This window comes from Xiphophorus hellerii, chromosome 14 (assembly GCF_003331165.1).
Source record: "Xiphophorus hellerii strain 12219 chromosome 14, Xiphophorus_hellerii-4.1, whole genome shotgun sequence".
Lineage (NCBI taxonomy): Eukaryota > Metazoa > Chordata > Actinopteri > Cyprinodontiformes > Poeciliidae > Xiphophorus > Xiphophorus hellerii.
The window spans coordinates 2,082,383-2,107,018 of record NC_045685.1 but is presented as its reverse complement, the minus strand read 5'-3'; the positions used below and the strand labels follow the sequence as shown (position 1 = coordinate 2,107,018).

At 40.2% G+C, this 24,636-nt stretch overlaps 1 protein-coding gene across 6 annotated transcripts in view; it reads right to left on the bottom strand.

Moving 5' to 3' along the window:
* map4k2 (mitogen-activated protein kinase kinase kinase kinase 2) overlaps nucleotides 1-23,730 on the bottom strand; it is a 36,831-nt gene extending 13,101 nt beyond the window's left edge. For 5 of the 6 annotated variants that reach the window (XM_032583351.1, XM_032583353.1, XM_032583354.1 and 2 more), the window contains exons 1-15: nucleotides 23,439-23,729; nucleotides 16,386-16,443; nucleotides 14,064-14,154; nucleotides 12,949-13,013; nucleotides 12,598-12,653; nucleotides 12,050-12,097; nucleotides 11,909-11,951; nucleotides 11,056-11,128; nucleotides 9,259-9,390; nucleotides 9,069-9,131; nucleotides 5,496-5,577; nucleotides 5,024-5,140; nucleotides 4,187-4,265; nucleotides 790-848; nucleotides 653-699 (exon numbers count right to left, since the gene is read on the bottom strand). In XM_032583351.1, the coding sequence (XP_032439242.1) occupies nucleotides 653-699; nucleotides 790-848; nucleotides 4,187-4,265; nucleotides 5,024-5,140; nucleotides 5,496-5,577; nucleotides 9,069-9,131; nucleotides 9,259-9,390; nucleotides 11,056-11,128; nucleotides 11,909-11,951; nucleotides 12,050-12,097; nucleotides 12,598-12,653; nucleotides 12,949-13,013; nucleotides 14,064-14,154; nucleotides 16,386-16,443; nucleotides 23,439-23,531 (1,106 nt within the window). In that variant the 5' untranslated portion in view covers nucleotides 23,532-23,729. Of the gene's footprint in view, nucleotides 1-652; nucleotides 700-789; nucleotides 849-4,186; nucleotides 4,266-5,023; nucleotides 5,141-5,495; nucleotides 5,578-9,068; nucleotides 9,132-9,258; nucleotides 9,391-11,055; nucleotides 11,129-11,908; nucleotides 11,952-12,049; nucleotides 12,098-12,597; nucleotides 12,654-12,948; nucleotides 13,014-14,063; nucleotides 14,155-16,385; nucleotides 16,444-23,438 lie in introns of all 6 variants that reach the window. The other variant, XR_004341894.1, reaches the window with a different exon arrangement.
* Between the last annotated feature and the right edge of the window lie 906 nt (nucleotides 23,731-24,636).

Here is a 24,636-nt window from a genome sequence, read left to right as displayed (position 1 = left end):
AGTAAAATACTGTTGTTGCTGTAGTGTTTATTTGGGGTTTTTCCTGTCCCTGTTTTTGGAAACTGCAGCTTTGGTCACTAAAACTGGATCAACTGTTTATTTACATTCTACCTGGTCATGCGTGTGCATTCATAGGGAACCGTTTCATTGCTGACAAAGTGCATGACTACAGATTGGAACAAGAATTGTCCGAGATAAAGGAACATTCCCAGGCGTAACACAGGATAGGTTTGGTCATTCCTGCAGTCACTGAGCAGATCTGCCACTCAGCTTGTTTTCAGAACAGACTCTGAAACTGTAACTGCTCCTGAAACAGCAGTCAACTTAAACAGTGACCTCTTTAAACTGATGTTTTAAAAATCCCAAGACTTAAACAACACTTTCTGTGATAAAATGATCAGCTAAATTATGTAATAAAGATATTTGACTGTCTTCTGGAAATAAACAAACCATTATCTCTTAAAACACATTAAACGATAAAAATATAGACTGTAAATGGATAAGAACTATTAATTTTCCACAGAGTTTTCCCCGCTAGTTTCATTCAGAGAAAATCACTCTGTCAGTTAAAAGACACATTAAATAAAAAATAATGACTTTCCCCCATATGTTTTAATACCGAATAAGGACAAAAAGGAATAAAACAACTTACGGTGAGTTATCTTCATCTCCAGACATGCTCCAGTCATCATAGGAGCCCTGCAGAAAGCAGAGCAAAAATACAGCCATCAGTCATGCTAACAAAGTGCCACATATGTCATCAGTAGCAGAGCAGTCAGAATGCATTACCAAGTCAGGATAAGGCTCTGTGACTTTTCTCAGTGGACGTCCAAACTTTATTTGGTCAACTGCAAAGAGAACATCAGAGTTGATACGACTTCTATCGATGAACATGTTTGTACACAGATTTTACACAGCAGCTCAGTGGATCAGTAAATGTATAACTTGTTTTTTTCTGCTCTGACTTGACTGAGGCGCAAAGTGTGAAGATTGTGTTTGTCGTCTAACCACAGCGAGCCTGAGCTGAGTTCACAGAGCCTTTGAAGCAGCAAAGGAGGAAACCGTTAAACCAAAAAGCAGAAGCTGCTGTCATATCATCCCAGTTAACTCTCTGTTTCTGATCGTCTGCTTCAGGCCAGGAGGAAGGATTAGCACCGAATCCTCTGCAGTAGTTTTCTTAAACTTGACAGTATGTGGGAACCACAAATAGAACAGGGAAATGTCAGGATTCTGCTCATCATGCTCCTTTAAGAAATGAAAACACATGCTTGGGATATTTTTCCTCTTCTCTGGCAGTCAGTGAGTTTACTAGCTGTGATGTGAAGATCAACTGAGAGTTCAAACACTCTGCTACACCAACAGGGAACATTATGTGCCTTTTAGACACACTGTGCTGAGATCAGAGCTCTTTAGTTCGAAAAAGCTGATTCTCCACTACAACAACCATATCACTAAAGTACTCAGCAGAGAGACAGAGCCAACACAACAATAACAATTCAGACTGCAGCACATTAACTTCAGGTTTCCTCTGACTGTAATGATTCAATACACAGTTAGACATAGAGCACATTTTCACTGAAGCTGAGTCAGGGTTCCTCCCTTAAGTTGACAGATCTATCTGTGATTATAGCCATTGTTTGGTTACTATGCATGTGTTGGACCACAAGGAACAGAGAGACTGGTAAAAAGACTGTGAATCCCAGAATGCACTGCATTAACCCACTTTCAGTTTCAGGAGAAAGAAACCTCTTTCTTCCGAAACTCCAGTGTCACAGCATGATCATGTGACACAGGTAAAAAAAAACCCTCACTTCCTGTCCCATAGCTATCATCATAAGACATTGGACGAGACGTCTGTACGCCTCCATCCCCTGCCTCCCTTCCACCAGAGGAGAATACGTTCTTCGCTGTCAAAGGGAGAGATCTCCCAGGATCCAAAGTAACTTCAGAATATGGTTAAAGCATCCAGTGTCTGTATCCTGGCCAAAGGAATTCATAACTCTGCAGAAGGAATCTTTGAATTGTAGATTCCCCAAACAGAGACATCATCTGACTGTGTTACCGAATTGATGTTCCCGCTACTTCTTCCACAGCCCTCACTTGCTCCAGCTTCAGAGATGACAAGAGAACAGCTTAGACACTTCCCTTTTTATTTATCCCACCGTCCGGAGAGAGAGAGAGAGAGAGAGAGAGCAACACCTCCACAAGTTTTCCCCTTCACTAGTCAAGCAGCCTCCACCTTTATTTCCCCAGATGAAACGATGCTCCTTTAGCTGCTGGCTGACAGTTCCCAGGTTTCCCCCACAAATGCTGCAGTTTCACCAGGAAACGCTGCAAAAGCCCCTCTGACCACAACACCAGGTGGAGACTGCCTGGTTATCAAGGATGACTAAAGTAAGAGGTTATGTCTGGGCAGAGATAAGGTAGCGTAGGATAAATAATTTGAATATTGTTTTTGAATGTCACCTGATTGATTTTTTACATTGTTGATGATTAAATCTGAGCAGGTCTCAGAGCAAGCTGGAGCTGAGGCTCACTGTCAGCCGAACTCTATTCTAATAAGTTTGATCTCTTTGGTAACATGACCTTGTCCGTGTTATAATTTTTTTCTTTCCTCTCTTTTTACCAACCTCAATAAAAAGGTTTTTAAAACGTGAGTTTGATAAAAATGTCCTTTAGCATTTTTAAGTTAGTCATAACCAAACCTGCTGTTGCATAATGCATATTCTGTGTTAATTCCACACTTTATAGTTCACAAACTGCCAAACTGAGACACTGCAGCAATACAAAGCCAAGGTGATGTAACTGCACAACGCTTGGTGTATTGGGTGTGGTCAGTAGTGGTGAAGAAAGTATCAAAGATCACAATCATACTGTTCCATAAGATAAGGAATGCAAGTTCCATTCTGCTCTAGAATGAAACTTGCAGCTTGTGTTATTGATTCTTACATATACATTCTTCAGTTTTGAAGGAATATTTATAAAGTTCTGAGCCAAACATTTTGTCAGCAAGCACAGGCCTGCGGTCCACCAGCTCACCACATTCTTACCCAGCCCAGTTCGACACCGACACTTCAGACACAGAGCCAAGCTTTGCAGCAGCAGCCGTCTGAGTCGCCTGAGCTCTGAATGGTAAATCTGAGGTATAGGTGTTTGTGGCTTATGTGTGAACACTAGACTGATGCATGACAAGGCAGTGGTCTGAGTGTCAGGCTAGTCTGTTACACCAGACACACTGTGCAGGCCGGCAGAATGAAGTCACTGGGTGAGTGCATAGGAGCGCTTGTGTCTGTCACACAGCAGGCATGTTCTTAGTGCCATCCTCTGCCTTCATCCCACATGTACAGAGCAGCTACAGGACAGCAGCCGCCTGACTGAGAGCTTGTTGTGCTCCTCCCAAATATGGCTCATGCAGCTCTGGACACGGAGGGTCATGGCAGACAATGAAGCCACTTTTCAGCCAGTACAAGCAGCATACACAGGAATTTCTCCATCTGCTATTCAAGAACCACCATCAAGTGTACGTTCACATACAATGGAGATCAAGAACAAACTGGGTTTTCTAACAGAAAATATACCAACATATAAAACAGCTAAACTGACTGAAAGTTAAACATGTTGGGAAACGTTGATGCTATTTTTTTTTCTGACATCTACTGTCAAGCCCAAAATTATTCATACCCCAAAAATATCAAATTTCAAATTGTATTTTATTCCACCAAAGAGTTTGTTTCTGACAGGAAATGAGACAAAACATTGCAATGCAATCTTTATTGGCAACAGTCAATTCCTGGTTATGATTGCCCAGCGGTATTTTGTGTGTTTCCACTGATTTATGATTTATTGATCTTTGGCGATAAGCTCCAAGGTTTTCATCTTGGAAGACTTCCTGCCATCACCCTAATCATCTATAGCTGCCTTCACAGATTCTGTCAGACAGATACGACTAGAGCGATGTTACATCGTCCTGCATCAAGGTCAGAAACAACTGGAAGCAGAAACCAAGAGACCATCATCTAAAGAGAGGACTGGGACAGGAAAAACCTGCTTCCATCAGGTGGGACTCTGTTTGGACTGTGACTCATGTCATGTGTGCGTGGGGGTGTGCCTGCGGGTGTGTGTGTGTGGGGGGGGGGTGTGTGTGGGTGTGTGTGTGTGTGTGTGGGTGTGTGTGTGTTGAACTCACATTGTTCTTCAGACAGGGTCCTCTCTACAGACAGATGTTTTCCTGCTGACTGAATCTTGTCTGGAGACATTTCCCCAATCTGTCAACAGCAGTAGACTCATCAGTGTTTTACTCAGGGATGGCAGTAATAACACAGAAATGAAACAAAATTTAACTACAGTGCTGTGAAAACATGTTCATCTCCTTCCTGATTTTCTTTTTTTTCTTCATGTTTGTCACGCTTATTATTCACAAATGGTGAAAACATGGAACCATGGTGACCCTTCCCAGTAGCGCCCAGCCAACCATAATCATCCCAAGACCTCAGTGATGACTCATCCAAGAGATCACAAATGACCCCACAACATACATCTGCCTCAGTTAAGGTCAGAGGTCATACCTTTTTCCACCATAAGAAAGGGATTGAGCAAAAATGGCCTGCATGGCAGAGTTCAAAGATGAAAACCACTGCTGGTCAAAAAGAACATGCTGGACTCAGTTTCTCCTAAATTCATCTTGATGATCCCCAAGACTTCTGGGAAAACATTGGCTTCTTTGTCATTAGCACATTTAGTGGTGAGTACATGAGTTTGATTGACAGCGCTAAGACCTTTCTCCAGGCTCTTATTGGTTGTTTTTGGTTGGGAGTGCTGCATTTCTTCATACTGCAATAGCAGCACAGGAAGGAGGTGGAGGAGATCAATCTTATCACAGATTATCTGTCTCATAACATACTGTCACAACATGGTGAAAGTTTTAGCAAATATGTAAAAACACATTCTTTGTAAAAAATTTCATAATGCAGCTTTAAGGAACTATTTAAATGTTGCTGAGCCCTGATGAGCCTCAGTCACTGACCTCCAGCTCGCTGTCATCGATGCTGTGTGTGAGAGCGCTGTGTAGCTCTGGGTTGTTGGCCATGTCCAGCAGCTCAATGATCAGGTTCCGGGTCAGCAGCTGGGTCACAAACGGATGCTGAAACCACAACAAGGTATGCTGAACTTTCTCCATAAATAGTTCAGAGACACAAGCCACTGCTCCAACAACTGCTTCACAGATTTTCTGGGCTGAAGAACTGAACAAAAACTGTCTAGTTTTTGTTCAGTTCTTCAACCAAATTTAGAACTACATTCTTCTTACAGTCTCCATTACATTATTTTAATGCTTTACAGTATAAATTCCATCTTAACTTCATTCTTTCTTCAGTCACAGAACCTCTGTCAGACGTTTTTCTGTCTGTATAGCTGAAGCTAAAATTGAGCTCATGAATATTGAACACATCATTTTGTAAACCCAAACTTTAATTATAAAGTAGGGAGGGCCATCTAACCTGCAGCAGTGTCTCTGCTGAGGGTCTTTTACGGGGGTTTTTATTGAGAGCCATCTTCACAAAGCTGTGGAAACCTGCAGTCCTGCAAAGAGAGGAGAGTGACAGGAGGAATAAAAACAGCAGGTGAGACCATTCATTATTTCCATGCATAATAGGATTGTGAAGAAAGTATAACACTTTATAGTGTTGGGCCAAAGACAAAAGACACGTATTAACATCGTCAGTTCTCTCTTAAAGAAGTGAGCAACTATGATTTTGATTGTAAACAGTTAAAATTATAGACCAACCAACCAACCAACCCTCATCATAACACATGAGGGGTGTTAGTGTATCTCTGGCGGTTACCAGATGATAGGCAGGGTCACCATGGACAGGTCACCAGTCCATCACAGGTCAGATTATTCATATTTTCTTTTACAGAAGCATACTTGTTTGATCATGACTGAAGTAATTCCTTAGTTGTTAAATCATGCAACTAAGGAATTACTTAGTTGTAAGTAATTCCTTAGAATTACTATTATTATTACATTATAATAATGTTCATTATTACATTATTATAATGTAATAATGAACATTATTATTAATATGTAATCATGTTCGTTATTACATATTAAATGAAAATAGTTTCAGTTAAATGAGATGTCATTTTTTACATTGATTTTGAAGAGAACATAAGCTATGTAATGTACAATAGTAAGGGGAGCTGTCTGCAAATAGCCAGGGGAAAAGAAGTGGGTGAAAGGTGAAAGTTCATGAACACTACATGGAAAAGATGAGTTCGTTATTTACCCAAACAGACAGCCAATGAAGTGAGCCTGGCAACAAAGCTAACCAATGAAATGCATCTCTATGGTGAAAACCCTTATAAAGAGGAGGAAAGTAGGGGCGTGCCGTGGTGGCGTAGCAGTTAGCGCGACCCGTATTTGGAGGCCTTGAGTTCTCGACGCGGCCGTCGCGAGTTCGACTCCCGGACCCAACGACATTTGCCGCATGTCTTCCCCCCTCGCCTTCCCTGTTTCATGTCAGCCTACTTTTGTAAAAGGGACACTAGAGCCCACAAAAGACCCCCTGGAGGGGTACAAAAAAAAGAGGAGGAAAGTAGGAGAAAGTGGTTGTCTCCTCCAGGCAGACACTGAGCTATGATCAAGATGGACAAAGAACCCTACAGCAGGAGTAGAGGCCCCGGGGCCATAGATGGGCTGAAGACTATGCTTTGTAACCTCTAAGTTCCAAAGACTGTGGCTCAAACCACAAAGACAAAAAACATGGTCAGTGAGAATCCATCAGAGGAAAAGAAGACTGAGCTGCAGTCTGCCTTCCACTCAAGGAATTTTTAAGTCATTTTCCAGAAGATCCAATCTGACTGGGGTATGAAAACCTCTCTGTGTCATGTTCTGTGTTGTCTGTGTATTTATTTAGAGTTTTCCTTGTCCTTGAGTCTCTTCGTTGTCCTGTCTTCCCCTTAATTGTTCCCAGGTGTGTCTCGTTTCTGTGATTACCCTCCCGTGTATTTAATGCCACCTGTGTGTCTGCGTCTCTGTCGGGTCCTTGTCGTTACTTGCCGCCCTTGGCGTTTGTCGTGCCGTTCCTGTGTGCCCTGTCTACCTTTCGTCCCTCGTTAACCGGTTGCTACCGGCGTCGAGCCCTGGCTTTAGCTCGGCCGTGCTGCTTTGGGACTGTTTTGGACTGTGTGTTGCCTTATTAAATTCATTATTCATCATACCTGGGTCTACAGCGTCTGCCTCACCACCATCTACACCGCATACCATGACACTCTGATAGCTTCCACTCAGCATCCTTCAGTTCCAGCATTAGTGAATGACAGGTTAGTTAAACTGATTTAATTTTACCCTTTGAATCTGCACTTCTGAATTAAGCTGTACTTGCAAATAATTACTGAAGAAGCATCTAAAATCTTGGAGAAGACGTGGGCCTTCGATTATTTGAGTCACCTCAATCTTTAGTTTTTCAGTGGTGGTAAAAATAGTGTCTGGGTATGGTTCATAAATTTATGGGAGGTTTTAAAAGGTTGCCTTAAGCCCGAAGTAATTAAAACAACATTCCTGAGGCTCATTGAAGGGAGAGGGGTGGGGCTCAGAACTAGGTGGGTCTTCCTTAGTAAACCATGGGATGGATTTCCTACAGATCCAGATCAGGGTAAAACTCTTCAGTGTGGCTGAAAACCAGGGCATTTGGAGGTTAAAGGGGAGAAAAAGGCTTTTATGTGTAGAAGCTTTGTTATGAGACATGAGATGGGAGTGGGAAGCTAGGTGTGTCTTTTTCCAAACGTTTCATTAGAACCACTTTAACACTTACTGACATTCTTGTCCCCTGGCTGCATGTGGACATACTAATAAAATAAACCACAATTTCTAATTCTTCAAAATTTGATAGTGTCTTCACAAGACACACAACTGTCTTTTGTTCAATTCTTGTGTAGAGTTGCACCCCTCTCTTGTCACTTGTCTTTTTTATTTCAAACATGCCAATATTAAAAAAAAGAACTAAATACAATGTAAACAAAGTGACCTCAGACCTCCACATACGCCACACATTCATACACTGGAGCTGGGGGGAGTTTATATTCACTGAATCTCACCTCACTTTAGTATTAGTTAATAAATCTACACATCAATACTCCTAAATACAACATATAATCAGAGCCTACAACTAAATAAAAGTACTCACACTATACACACCCACACACACGCCCACACACCCCCACATAAACAGTACATATTCCCCCAGGAACAGACATAACACACTCTTCAAACTTTCATAATCCATAATAAATTCCTTTCAGAATAATCTTTTCTCTTTTCCCCCCTCTCATCCACACTTAAACTGTTTCATAATCTCACAACACAAATGGATACAGAACCACGTCAGGCAGCTGTGTCACTAATCACTCATCTAAAAACACAAGTTTTTAGTTTACTGTTTTTTTCCTTACACTTCTCCATTTTGCTCAGAGGTTTTAAGCACAGATTGAAAAGTGTGCCGAAAAATTGCAAAAATTTCTATTAGAAAATGAAGAAAAAGAAACTAATGTCTCTGTGACAGACAGTAGCGATGCCCTGTTAAATGGCCCCAAAGCCTCGTGATTTCCTGATGTCTGCCCAGAGGCTTATCACAGAAATGATTCATTTGAAGGACAACAGGCTTTAAAAATGAGATATTCCATCAAACACTGTGTAAATCAATTTAACGTTTTTTCTTCTTTTCACCTGTAAGGCCTTTGTGAACATTTGTTTTATTCACAGAATTTTAATTACCTTTATATTACATATTTATTTTATATTTACTAATAAAAAAAGAAAAATATCTTCTAATTTCTCATCACTATTGCAAACTGTCTATATGTCAGCTATATGGATTTAAAAAGTAATCCATGTACAAGTTCTGCTAAGCAAGATTCCAATAAGAACAAATTAGAATCTAAGAAAAGTCAGACAGTTTGTCTGACAAACTACACAAAAGATAGTTTCCTGTTTTACAGAAAGGTTCATCTTCATCTTTGGATCATTTCACCTGCTACTCTACATCATTTTTAAGCAGCTCAGTAAAACTCACCACTTGGCTTTATCCTTTAGTTTTGGAGGCTGGAAACTGCTCTTGGACATCAGCATCAATGCTCTGAAACACATTTCATTGCAGAGAATAAATTGACCTTTACTGCTCGCCATAATGTGTTTTCTGTGGTCTCTGTGAGTCTGGTTGTCTCCTGTCTGAGTCACTCTGCCAGCTGTCTGTGCTGACTCACCTCATTGGGTGGAGGTCAAACATGGGCGGCTGGAGCTCAGCCAACTCGATGGCAGTGATGCCAACAGCCCAGATATCACACAAGTGGTTGTAGCCGCCCTTCTTCTCCACTGCAGCCACCTCTGGAGCCATCCTGAACAGGGGAAGAGGAAAGGTTCTGTGTCCTCAGCAAGTTTAATCCTGCTGTTAGTGTGTGGGGGTGTGTGAGGGTGAGTTTTTTGTGTTTCTGCTCCTGCCGTTTTCGTACAAGGTTCTAAAATTAGTGCAAACTTCAGCACCAACACAAAGAGAGAGAGAGAGAGAGGGGGAGAGAGAGAGAATGCTCTCACATTCCTCTCTGGTGGGAACCAGTCCTTATCTCACTCTGCTGTAGATCAGATAGATCTTTTCAATGAATCATTCTGGATGGTGGAGTTGTTGTCAGGTAGGAGCTCCAGTAGCAGTCAGTCTTGCAACAAATCTGAAGAGGCTTCTGACTGAAGACTGTTGATGTGTGACTCTGATGACATGCTAACAGCTCAATATCCTTGAAATGCAGACCAGATCTGTCTGGTCGTCTGATTAGAAAGCCGGTTGTATGCAATATTCATATAGCAACGGACCATTTGCTGTAGTCCTTTGCTATATAAAAAGAGTGGAACATGAACAGTAATATATTTCAAGTGTTATGAACTTACATTTTACATGCTAACATAACATTGAGCCAGTTGAACAGTCTCACCAGGCACTGATGATAAAATGTTAAAGTTCACACAGAACTGGAAGAACAGATGAGAAAGAGAGGAAAAATAAAATGCCATCTAACATGCATCTCTGCATACACTGTATGATATTAATGTACCTTGTAATTGTGATGAAGTAAAGCTCTGTTGAGTGTTTTGATTTAAAACTGATTCTTCCACCAAACCCATGAACACAGCTGAAGAACAATAACAGGAACAGCTCTATGGTGCACAAGGCTTCCTGCAAGTCTCAGAGGATTTCTGAGGATAATCTGCAGATTTTCAGTTCAGTTCAAGAAGAATACTTTGCAGGGAGAGCAGTCATTTCTTCAATTGTTTGAGAGAATACACAAGGAGAAAAAAGTCATAAAAAGTGGTCTAAAAATTAACAGGAATGCTAACCTAAATGTTTAACACAATCCAGACACATCCTTGATAAAGCTGCTTCATTTGTGATCTTGGGAAATCGTCTTCTTCATGTAATGCTTCTGTTTTAGCTTAGCAAACTTAAGTCAAGAATAAACAACCAATGTCCAAAAAAAAAACAACCTCTAAAATATGTTTAGAAAGCCTGGAAAACAATTTTCAAAAATGTCTTTTTAGCTGGAAAAGAAAAAGAGCCAAAGCCTGGATTAAGAACAGTAGAGCATATTCCCTTTTTGAATATGTCCAACCTTAACTTTAGGAAACAAATAAAAGCAAAGCATTCAAATGAAATAAATGAGAAATTATAGATCAAGTATTTTTTTTACAGGAAGGGCATGAATTAATAATAATAAAAACAATTGTCAAAAGAATAAAATATAAGTAAATGACATACTTAACCTTAAAAAAATGTGCCTTGACAAACCGACATTAGTTGTCTGAAGTAAACAGAAGTTCACTATTCAAGCACGGTCTGTTAAAAAAAGGATTTAGAAACTCTAAAGAGGCCAAACCCGCATCACGCTCCCCCTGTCAGACTGGAGCATGAAACATTAGATTGATTGTTTGGAGCATGAACACCACTGTCTGTTCCAGACACATCCAACACATCAACAGTTATAAGGTAGAGAGGGAAGTTTGGGTCAGCTCACCAGTAAGGAGTTCCAATAAAAGACTTTCTTTTGGCCACTGAAGCACTAATCTCTGCTGCCACTCCAAAGTCAGCTACACACAGCAGGAAGAAGAGACAAACACACAGTCATGTTGGAGGCTGAAATCCAACACAGATAGCTTCAGACATGCCATAGAGTCGACCCTTTGGATGTGCACACTGCAAAAACACAACACCTTGACAAGTAATTTTGGTCTAGTAAACTTAAAACATGCTCTTATTTCTTGCTGTAAGTTACTTGTAAGATAATTTTGTTCTGTATTATTTCAAGTTTACAAAGACATTTAGGTAACACTTTATTTGGCGCATTAGACTGACATGACACTGTCATAAACGTGACATAACAGCTGTTATGAACATGAAGGAGTCTTCATGACTGTTGTAATGCAAAGTTGATAAATTCAATGGACTTTTAATGCAACTTTGAATTAAAAGTGTCTTTATTTACCGAATGACACTTCATGACAACACTTGTAAATAGACATGAAGACTTCCTTCATCTTCATGTCAGGTGTTATGTCAAGTTTATGACACTGTCATTTTAGTCTTATGCACACCCTGTCAAATAAAGTGTTACCTAAATATCTTTGTAAACTAGAATTAATGCAGAACAAAATTGTCTTACAAGTAACTTGCAGCAAGAAATAAGAGCATGTTTTAAGTCAATAGTTCCTTAATATTGATGCAAAAGTTCTAGTTCCATTGGCAGATTATTTCACTTATTACATGAGAAAACTGTCTTTTTAGAAGTGAAATAATCTCCCAGTGGAACTGGTGCTTTTTCATGCAGTTTAAGTGTCTGTGAAGGTGTGTAAGTGCAGATCTCTACTTGCCCAGCTTGACGTCACCTCGTTCAGTCAAAAGGATGTTAGCTCCCTAAAAGGTGCAGACACACATCTAAGTTTGCATGTGCAGCATATCCCACAGTTTACCAGATTTTATCACCTCACCAGTCAGGCTCAGAGATACCATACCTTTATGTCTCTGTGCATTTTGCCTGTTTCGTGCAAGTGATACAAACCCTGAAAAAAAGGCAGAAAGTAATTTAGATAAACACCATACATGTAGTTTTTATTTTGAATTATCTTAATTCAAGTATGTTAAAGACGAAGGAAGATTCAACTGTCAGGGAGATCCAGATCTGTAAAGCATCTGACTCACCATCTATAATCTAGAACCCAGAAGAAATGGCCATAGTGGGCCTGTCAAGACACCTGGCATCCCACCAATTACATGACAAGAACCACCAACATTGTGTCATAAAGTTAGATTGTTGGATATGAACTGGGCCTGTTTGTCTTGTAAAGAGCATTGAGGTAACAGTAGAACTGGTTCTATTCATGGCTCCATAAGAAGATTAACCAAGACTGATTACCCAATGAAGACCACAGAGTCTATCAGTGTGCCACAATGACAGTAAGATAGTAAGGTTTAGCTGGTAGGCTGCAGCAGTATTTCTGTTTAAAGTTTACTTTAATAAAAATTCATCAGCAATGAGACAGTTTGAGCCAAAAAGCCTTACCTGAAGGGTTTCCCTGCACACGAATGCTATCTGTTTCTCTTTTAGTGGACCCGTCACTGCAAGCAACAGTTTGATTAACAGCTTAGAGACCAACAAACACTGAATGTTTTTTTTTTCTAAAGTTGGCCTTTCTTTCACAATAGTAAAAAGGGAATTTGCAATATATAAGGTTTATTGTAAGTTTACTTCATACAGTTTGGTCTAATTTTATAAGATAAGTGCCAAAGTACAAAATTTAAAAAAATTCCACAGAAGGAGAAACATATCAGAACAAAATGAATGTCAGTTAAACAGGACGACATCAAAGTCAGCCACAGAAAGCACTAAAAGTGGATCTAAGTGTTTTGTTACCTTGGTACATGTCCTGAAGCGATCCCCCCCCACAGAACTCCATGCAGATCCACAGCTTGGTGTTCCTGTGGAGACACAAACTTTTCACTGCTGCTGAAATGGCAGCTTAGTGTCAAGAAATAAATAAGGCCAACATGAATCAATCCATCAATGTCAGACTCCTGGCAGCCTTGCTGACAAGCTTCCAGTTTGTCTTTTTAAACATGCTTTTTCTTCAGCAGTGGAGTTTTACATGATGAAAATGCATACAGGCCACAGTGGTTGAATGCATTACATAATGATTTTTTGTTTGTTTGTTTTAACAATTGTACCTGCTAATTACAGGTCCTTCTGAAGGTCTCCCCTAGTGGTCTGTGGTTCTTAAACACTGATAATTATTTTTGCTCCACTGTATAAAATTTTGCAGTGAGCAGCTGGACGAGCCCAGTTTAAGGCTGAATAACGAACAGTGCTCACTGGAACCTTTACAGAAGGACTGGACGGGTTGGAAAATGAGGTGGATTTGAGCAATGATATAGTTGAGGTTCTTTGCCACCTTTCTGCAAATTATATTTTAGTTGAAGGAAACAATTGGCAGGAAAATCCAGCCAGATCAGGTGAACCTTATTTCAGCTTAAATGTTGAGAGGTGTGTACCTAAGAGGACTGAAACTGAATTAAAAGGTGGTTCAACACAGAGCATGAGGGTCTAACAACACAGTACCAAAGAACCACAGCCTGTATAAACACCTTTATATGTGTTTAGGATTTATATATAAATATATTTTTCCCCCAATAAATGTGTTTTTCAGTTGAATTAGAAAGTGTACATGTAAATGTGTAGAATGTTTTCAAGTGAATCAAAATTTTCTATCAGAAAACACATTTTAACATGGGAGTGTAGAGGATTTATAATTAATTCACTACTGTAAAGTAGCAGCTTTTAATATATTCCATATTTACTCTATCATTTAAGGACGTTGATAGATCCAGTAAGACATGCTGCTGCTGCGCCGACTAAAACCAGCGGCAGAGGAATCCAGCTGCATCGTGGGGAAAATAAACATTCAACTCCCAAACATTTTCACCCATGTACAATCCCAGTAGCTTCCCTCCTGTGTTAAAAACATTCATCACCTGTGATAGCTGCCGAAGTAGGCCACAATGTTTTTGTGCTTGCATTCCTTCATCATGGTGATCTCCTGCTGGATGGATGTGATGTCATCACCTGTCCAGACAGACGTCTAAGTGAGTGTTTTCCTCTCAACTCTCATGTCACAAACACAAGGAGAGAAAATTACAGACCTGCACTAACAGCTATAGGGTAGGATGTATTTATGGTCTGCAGAGGTTGGGCCACCTGTTTACTGTGGTGCTCTGTAAGACAGCCTGCAATTTCACCCATTCAGACGTTACAGAACAATATTGTAACAGGGTGCTGCGTATTCTGAAGGTTGGAAATATAGACGCAGAATAAATTGCAGTGGTTCTAGGGGCCTGTAATTAACCTACCTGTTAATTGGTAGGTTAGCCGCAGGCTCTATTTTATTCTAATATGTCTTTATTCTGACTGTACCGTAATTCAATTCATTCATAATGTTCATCTAATTGAAAACGATTCACTTTCAGCCAAGAAGAAAACACAAGCCAAACTAAATCCTGAGCCTCGTCCCTGTTTCATCTGTTGGGACAGAAAACATCAACTGTATGGTTTATGATGGAGTCTTCCTGCACTGAGAGTACACAGAACAACCAGGTGACTCCTTTTTTATCCAACATCAGCCTACAATCATTGTATCTCTGACTCCCATAATGCATTGGGCTTATGAAAAGTCACAACAATTATTTGTATACAAAGTGGGATGGACCTTTTGCCCTGTGATGGACTGGTGACCTGTCCAAGGTGACCCCCTCTTTCATCAGACCATTGCATAAAAAGCCTTTTGAGGAAAACATTGCTCGTTTAGAACAAGCCGTGTCGTCAATTGACCTCATTTGATCACGAATAAAGTAAATCTGACCAACCAAGGTAACCACTGATTAGAACTCCTTTGAAGTGGCACTACATAAAGTTACTGCTAAATGAAAGCAACAGAGAAAAAAAAAATACAAGGTCGAAAAAACAAACACCCTTAATGCTTCCATAGAAATCTTTGGTTAGATACATCTAACCAAAGATTACATGATTCTCATTTACAATCATGACTGCCTCTATAAATGTAGGGTTGATTTCTTTGGCTGCTGCTCAACAACATAGGAAGATTCATGATGTCTGAACTCTATAAAGGTTTGCTAAGCAAAAAAAACCAAAACATTTAGGACAGCTGGAAATTGTTTTAGTAGTGGACGTTCCCCAAAAATGTCCATAATGTCAGAACTATGATGTATTTAGAGATGATAGGAAATGTTTCAAAATGGTTATGTTTTCTAATGAAGGAACATTAGAATAAATGTCTGGAATAATGTCGCTGACGAGAAAAGACGAGATGTTGATGGCAAAAACATGGCAAAAAACTAAAATAGCAAGTTATGATTACTGTGACGCACAATGGTGGAGGGGAGATGATCTGGGCTGGTTTTGGTGTCATAGGACTAGGAGCCATGAAGTGTGTAGTCTATGAGTTATCCATCAACCAAAGTATTCTAGAATCTGCTCTACAGTTGAAGCTTCATCAGTGGAACAATGAACAGGACAGGAAATCTAAAATACAAGGGCTGAAAAGGAAAAGAATCCAGATGTTGCAACGGTCCAGTCAAAGTCCAGAACCTGGTTGAAACATTTTGATAGGACCTTATTGGGATGCGAGCTGCAAATGAGCCACAATGAACCACAACCATGTTGTAAAGAAGAGTGGACCTACATTTCCTACAAACGTGTCAGAGACATGTGAGACGGGGAGAATGAAAAGTTCCTGCTGCTAAAGAAGCATCACACATAGCTTTCCTTTTTAACCTTTATCTTTTTAAAATAAAAGATAAAATGTGGGCTGCACAGTGGCGCAGTAGGTGGCACTGTTGCCTTGCAGCAAGAAAGTCTTGGGTTCGATTCCCGGCCCAGGATTTTTCTGCATGGAGTTTGAATGTTCTCCGTGTGCATGGTGGGTTCTCTCCAGTTACTCAGGCTTCCCCTAAAACATGACTGTCAGGTAAATTGGTCTCTCTAAATTCTCCCTAGATGTGACTGTGTGGTTGTTTGTCCTGTCTGTCTCTGTGTTGCCCTGAGACAGACTGGCGACCTGTCCAGGGTGAACCCCTCCTCTTGCCCGGAACGTTCTCTGGAGAGGCACCAGCACCCCTGGTGACCCCAATAGGGACAAGGGTGTAAAGAAAATGGATGGAAGATAAAGTGTAAAATCATTTGATGGTCAATCTCAAGGAATCCTAAATAACATCATTTCAGTCAGTGACTCAGAGTAAAACTGACTGGTGTGAAATTTGAGTTTAAACTCTTAAACCTACCAGGATCCAGCTTGACGATTTTAATCGCTGCCAGTTCAGATGTCCTGATGCTGCGGGCCTGGAATAGAATAAAAATAAATGATGTCAAAAAGCTATTAAAGGAATCAATATCTATACTTTAATAGCTTCATACTTTATACAATCAGACTGTAGATGAATGTCTGGAGAAAACCTGCACAGTGTTTGTCTGTTTAACTTCAGTTCTACCTCTAACCTCCTCCTTTATTCTCAGTCTGATCAAGAACTCTACAGTAGGTTGTTTTACAAACACTTTAGTCCAGAGTAATCAAAAAGAAAGGAACTAGAGGTTCAAGTTTGGTCCTTCCACCGTCTGGGCCAAACACAGTATCACAGTTCATACGGAACGTATTTCCTCCTTTCAGAGTTCTTCTGATTCTTACTTTTCTGTCACACTTAAAGGTCTAAAGAAATGAGTCGGGTTCTTTCCTCTCATAAAACCAGTCATCCTTTGCATCTTTGATACAAAAATTAGGTTGATTGGAAAAATTTAGCCACGAGAAAAAACTGCAAAAACAGAAGGAATGCCTGGGGAAGAAGGACTAGATCAAGACTTAAAGAACAGTGCTTTGTGTGTGTGTGTGCGTGGGTGTGTGTGTGTGTGGGTGGTGTGTGTGTGGGGGGGGGGGGGGGGTGTTCAAACAGCTATGACACATAAAACAGGATTTAGAGTGTCTCCTACTGCAACCACCTGTGTGCTTAAATTAACTTTTTTTAATGGCAGGCAGATAGAGAGAGGAAATAAAGAAAATCAAGGAAATGATGGACAACCCTGAGCATCTTCTTCATGAAACATATGAGTGTCTTCAGTCAGAGGCTTCTTCAAATTCACTGTAATACAGACTGTTACAGGAGATCCCTTCTGCCCACAGCTATCAGCCTCTACAACAACTAGTTGAAGAAACAAACTTCTGGCTGGACGTGTCTGGTAAAGCAGAATTCATGGTTCAGGTAGAGCAGGTAGATCAGGTCCAGAAGTAAGAAAGACTCATACCAGGACACTGTTTGAATGAAGGTATGCTGCAGTTTCTTTTCTGCTATGTTAGCATCTAGTAGTTAGAATTAAACAACACGCACATTGTAAAAAGTTTCACTTTTTTCTTCGTAGTCTCCATAATGTTTTCCCAGAAGTCTCGGGTTTAAAGATTAGATTTTTCTTTTTTTTTTTGGTAAATTTTTTTCTGAGAAACAAGAGGATTGGCATAAATTGAAATCATAATCTGTGACAAAACACAGATACAGAAGAAATCTGAGATGGTAGGTGTTTTAATGAGGCGCTACTTCAATCACAACAAAGTCACCATCTTTAATTTACATCACTGAAAATTTTGACAAATTACATATTACATGAAGTCATGTCAAATGAAATCATCATGATCTAATTTCCCTTTGGGATAAACGGTTATTAAATTAAAATCCAGATTTGATCAAACTAGAGCATAAACTGTCTAACACAGAGAGCAAGAGTCAAAAATCAAGATAATTGGAAATCTTGTCTGAGACATCTGGCTGCTTTGTGAGCTGTTACCGGGACAGAGGAGGCCTGACGTTAACCTGCAGGAGAAAGAGACGTTTTCACAGAGAAAACATGTTGCGTTGGTAGGAAGTGGTGGAGGAGAGGTGTGTGAGCAGCAGTGTTTGTGTAATCATCACACAGTGCCACATCTCAAGACCAGCTCAAGTGGTTGACTTACGAAAGTCTCATGTGGGCTAAGACGGGTTTATCATGGCAGCCATGTTGAAGAATATGTAAAAAAAAATTTAAAAAACCTTTTAATAACACCACATAAAAAGGAAAAACTACATCGTTGACATTGTGAATTGTCTTATTCACTATGTCAATGACATAATTACTTGTATATTTATTTATATAGCACACATATAAATAATAATACAGGCTGCCACAGGAGTCTATATTACTTATTAATATAGCACATATGAAAACAACAGTTGACCAAAGTGATTCACAAGTTTGCCAGCAACCATAAAAGTTTCTTGCATTCTGACTGACAGCAGCATGGGGGATGATGGAGAGCTTTCTCTGGGTTTCTCCATGGAGTCCTCCAAGGCTAAGCATTAGGACCACAACATTTTATGGTATGTACCACTTTCTTGACATAGTTAGTCTGTGCCACAATCTGGATAACCTTTCACAGTGGACCACATGGCATCCCATATATTCTGAAAACTTAACATCGCAAAGTTGTCGTCATGGAAAATGGAAAAAATATTGTTCAACTTCAAGGAACCAGTAAATGTTTAGGTATTTCTCTTTGCATAAGTCATGAATAAATGCTGAACGTTATTTTTAAATACTTTAATTGAACTGTCCTCAGTTATTCCTGAAAACTTTAGTCATTCCCATTCACTAACAGAATGACTGGTTTCCGCTCAGGGCATCCATAACAAATGAGGTAAGAACCAATGGATGGAACAAACAGTTTCCCTCAACAAAACCTGTAGCCTGTCAGATTTCTACTTCCTGTTTTCTTTCCTGTTCCACTTTAGAGCTTCCTGTAGCTACAGTAATGATGTCACAAAGTGTTTTTTTAAACTAATGCTCAATGAGGCTTGTATACATACAGCAGCAGGAAGAGAACACTTCACTTCAGCAGACACCAAAACTACCTCATAGCCAGAGATACAGTACATACAACTATTATTAAAACTGTAATTTAACTAAATTGAGCCCAAGCTTTTCTAAATGCTTAACAGGCAAAAAAAGTCACAAAAAATAAAGCAGTAATCTTGTGCTGTTTAGGTTTGTATCCAGTAGCATAATGTGACTTCAGAGAATGATATTCTTTACTTAAAATGAAAGTGTTTGGTCTGATGCAAGTATATGTGGGGTTTGAATCCTAGATGTGGAATCTGAACATGCTGCATGTCAAATGTGCATCAGCAAACATTCCTAAATTACATTAACACAAACCGGTCAACGTATGTTTCACATGTGCACGTTTATTTAACCTAAATATTAGCTGATATACCTCTCAGTATCGCTTTGTGCAATAAGAGTTTCTCTAGTTATGTAAAGTTAATCACATACAGTAGACAGTTTTGTCTTAAATAGAAGTGTTTTTAAAAACAATCCTGATAATTGTTCTTATTCCCATGAAGACATTGGAAAAGCCAAAGATGGAATAACAAAGGAAAACATGAATAAAAATGTATCACATTTGTTCTCGCTCTGCAGAAATTGAAAAGGCTGTATAGATAGCAATATCTGCATTTTTCTTTACAAATCCAAATAGGATTATATGTTGTCTATATTGTTTATATTGTATAAACCAAGAAATGCTTTAAGATATAAAGTTCCTGTAAATCACTGAACTAATATATAGTTGCATATTCACTGTTTCTGCTCTCTGATTCACATGTGATTTGCATGAAGTCAACCAACTTTTTTTCCTCTACCTAAGTTTTTATATTTAGTGTATTCTTGTATTTTCTTTTCTTATAAGGCGTCCTTGGGTGTCCTGAAAAGTGCTAACAATTAAAATGGATTATTGTTCCTACTACTAATACTATTATTATTACTATTAACTTCTGGCAGCAGTGAGCAGGTACTCCAGGACTTCTGGACCTCATTCCAGTTCCTCTGCGTTTCCAGGTGATTCTGTGAGAACAGAATGCTTGATGTGATCCCTCAGGTTTTCTACTGGGTGAAGGTTCAGGGATTGTTCTGGTAGCTCCATACTGTTAATCTGAAGATGCTGCCTTACATGTTGAAAGGCCATTTCCTTTCAACATGAACTCTTCTGAGAATTTTGATGTTTTCACAGTAGGAGTACAACGACACATAAATGCTACGCATTTAAAATATGACTAAAAAGAAAATTTACTTCCTTTAATTTGTACCGCTGTCTTTTTTAATCCTCCACCTTCAGGAAGTCTTCACAATATTTCTCCTCTATTAACCGTTTAACCAAATTTTTACCAGCGTTACTCTGAGAAGTAGCTCCTATAATGAGCTCAGCGGATGCACAGTTTGCTAATTACTGCAGGCTAGTCTGAAGGAACCGAGTCAGGGAGATGGTGTGGAAGATTTTTAAGTCACATTTTCTTACACTTGTACCGCTGTTACCAGTTGAGTATTGTTTTATTGTTTAAACACCACAACTTCTTGTTCCTGAGGTTCCCCTAGCACATTGCCCCCCACCCCTCTCCAGAGGAGAGAGAGAAAGAGTGGTACAGGGGAGAAGGAAATAATTCAAACCCTAAAGAATAACTACACCCAAGAAGTAATTAAAGTAATTAAACTAGAGTAACAGAATAATTAGACAAGAAATAAACATAATAAACTAGACTCACTACGAAAGGACTGAACCAAAGAAGAACAGAAACACGGCTGATCTAATCAAACAAAAGGAACTAAGGAACAGAAATTAACAAAACAAAAACTAACTCAAAAAACCAAAGATCATGACGCGTTTAGTTTTAGGATGTACATGTGCCCACCCCCACACATGTGGATTAGATGGGCAGAATGTTTTTACACAAAATACATTTTTTTTCTCCACAAAAAAGGAGAAAAAAAGGGATTGGGAGGGGGGAATTATTTTTAATGTTTTAACAATAAAGATGAGAAGAAAAAAAATCAATCAATCATCCTGAAATCATCTCAAGGTCGTTATCTTTATTTGACCTCAATTCAGCTAATGATGAACCTGCACTCAAACTGTATCTATATAACATTTATAATAATATGACAGAATCAGAGAGGGCTTTGTGGTTTCTGAGAGCCACACACTTGAACTGAGTAACACCAGGATCTATTGACCGCCCACACAGTCACATGTCCAGAGGTTTCTCCCTCCACGCCAGACGATGCAGCTCCACCAAATCCGCCAACAGGAGAAGTGGGAAGTCATAATGTGCTATTGTCTGTGACTGTATGTGGCGCTGCTCCCATTCCCAGCTGAGACACAGGCCACAGTATGTTCAGCTGTCAGAGTAATACAAAGGTACTGCAGACTGTCAGTCAGCTGATCAGAGGCTGAAGGTCTGTGGCCCCATCAGAGAGCGGGAACCAGCGGTTGCTCGGTACAGTTCTGTCGGGTCTGTGCCGCTATTTTGGTTTGTACTTCTAATTTGTAACATGTGAACACAGCACATGGAGTCAAACAGGGGATGATGTGATAGTGTGTTCAGTGTCTCTACAGCTCCAGGCCAGATATTTCTAATGCTAACGAACACAAGCAGGTAAAACTTTAGTGCCAAAAGACACGCTGAGACCTGTCATCCAAATGCTTTTTGCACATACTTTTGTATTGAACACTGTAAAAACCCAGCAGGCAGCTAAATCAGTACGCTTCATGTTTTAGACTGTAAAAACCTTCTCTTTCAAACTGAAATCAAGCTAAATGCAGCCGGTCTCAGCATACAACTGCTTCAACAAGATAAGAGCAACTGAAGAGAGAAAGGAAAAATCTGTAAACAAGAACTCTTCCACCATTTACACACCTGCCAATCTGTGCACTGAACAAACCACCGGCTGCTAACTGAAAACGCATCACTTCCTTTACCACTCCGAGAGTCTCATGGGGCCGACGGCCACCAGAGCAGGTGGAGAAAATTTCAACTAGAGGAAACTGAAACTATCTCCTGGCTGAGAAACACTTCATAGAACGACTGTTTCTGAAAACAGTCCAACATTCCAAACAATCTAAAACTAGGTTGGGTTGAAGGACGTCACCTGATTTTAACCCCAACAGATCGTTTTGTCAAACCACAAATATTCTGTGGGCCAGCCGAGAAGAAATCCTGGTGTTTCAGAAGACATGAATGAATCTGGATCAGGACGGCTCTGCTTTATGTTTCCACAGCTGACTTTCATTCTGATTTAGCGCTTTTTAATTTAGCTTTAAGTTTGAGCTTAGAAATAGAAAAAAATTATTATTGAGTTAAACACAACCAGCATTTGCAAAGCAGCCAATCCAGAAGGGCCATTTATTGTCTTTACATATTATTGAATATTTAAGGTATATTTGATGTGTGAGCTATTAGAATGGACAGTTCTAAGCGTCTTGAGAAGGAATCTCATTGTAGCTGTTCACTATTCACTGTGCTCCCTATCCTCTGTGATTCACTGGATTTCAAACTTCAGTCTTTGTGTTGTGCTTGTTGGCAAAAACATTCCACAATTAACTGCTGATTTCAACTGAGGCCAACCAATGTAATCTATCCAAGTCCCAAAACATTACTGAAATGCTTCTATTAGTGTTTGGAGTCTGATGGGCTTAATTTAACAACAAGTTTGCCGGACACCAAATTCTGCTCAAGTTCCCGTACAACCGTTGGACCGGCCCTGGAGCCCTGCAACTCAGATCATGTTTTCATGGATTATATTAAATATGAAATCCAAACTAAACTGCAACAACCAGGTGGTGATGATTTTTTTTCTGTTTACACCTAAGCTCCTCACATCACAGATATGAAATATGTGATGTGTGGGGGGTTTTTTTGGTGGTTTTTTTAAAGAAGAAACAATACAAATTCTTGCCCAGTTTCTGCAGGATGCAGAAGGCACCGGGCGGTGAGAACAGAGCAGGATGTTTGCATCCTGACGCTCAGATCAGAGGAAAAAGACACAATGATACGCTGTACATTTTCTAAAGCAGGCTGAAATATTGGACATTCATGTAATATGTAATAAATTGCTATATCTCAACATAAATAGATGATATACAAAAAAGTGATTCCCAACTGAGATGAGGAGCTTAACAGAGGGAGGGTGGAGGCTCAGCAGGGGTCCAGATGACATGACAGGAAGGTTCTGACAGGTAAAATTCCCACAGCCACGTCCCGATTGGATCTGATCTGATCCGTTGGTGGGTGGAGGGAGTTTGGACTCCGTGGTGGATAACCCCAGCAGCTCTAATCTGTCTGGTTCACAAACAGGTTCACTCTCATGTCAGGAAGTTAAACTTCCTGTGCGCATTCTGCGCAGATCCTCAGCTGTTCACGTTAACGAACACACGGGCATGTAGTTGCCCCACCGCCTCGGTGAAAACATGCCTTTAACACGTTTACCTTGAACACATCTCCGTAGGTTCCGCAACCAATCCGGTGGATGAGCTCGTAGTCCTCCAGAGGGTCCAGGAAGGAGACCCCTATCCTGTCCATGCTGGGAGGCACCTGTTGGGGCTCAGACTGAGTCTCTCTATTTCCACATCCTAAGTCGGATCGATGGAGAAAGCAGATCCTGGTCCTGTTGGAGCCTGGCGGGGTGATGGGGGCTGACTGCAGGCTGCTGCTGCTGCTGCTGCTGCTGCTGCTGCTGCTGCTGGATCAGGCCAGGCGCTGATTTCTGACTGCAGTCTGAAAGTACAGCCCATCCTGAGGCGCAGGAACCACAGCACGCATGAGCAGAAGCAGCACTGTAAAACAGTTCAAACGACTCCAGCGTGTTTAGAGCAACAAATGTTCACTTCTACGAGCAAATATTTGATCATTTCTTCAGAACGTTCTGAAATGAAGGGTTTTTACTAAATTTGTCTCATAAAGCACGATATCATTTGTTTTGATGCTTCGGTATTTTTTTTAACCTAGAGACACACGCGCCCGCGCGCACACGTTTGTTTCGCTATCTTTGCGGGGACTTTCCGTGGACTTCCATTCATTTCTACAGCCTAACCCTAACACTAATCCTAACCAAAACCAAATTCACCCCTTCGTCCCAAACCTAACCCATAACCCAAAAAACAGCATTTCTCCTTGTGGTAACCAAAGCCTGGTCACATATTGCGTTGTGGCAGTGGGTCCCCTCAACGTAACGTGTCAGGAAAATGGTCCCCATAATGCATCAAATACATGGTACACACACACATGCAGAGATGTATGAAAAACCTCTCAGCCATACGTGCGAACATTTCACGCAGTGTGTAAAATAGGTGATGCTACGCGTCAAAATTAATTAATGTGTGAACTACATTTTAACAGCAAATCAACTGACTGAAGCCATAATTAACTGATAATTTAGTCACTGTTAAGAGACATGAACATTGGCAATGTTTGTACCAAAGGCAGCCAAGAAGCTCCTACAGGATGAAAGTTGATGTAGGAAGTTGGTGAACTTCACATGTTCACCACGAACAGTTTAAACTGTTACCATCAAGCTAACAGAACCACAACATTAAAAGCAGAGCCTCCAAACTGAGGCTGTTATCATGTTAACAGGCAAACAGATGATACTTGTTATCTCATCTGTTTGTGTTTCTGTGATCTGATG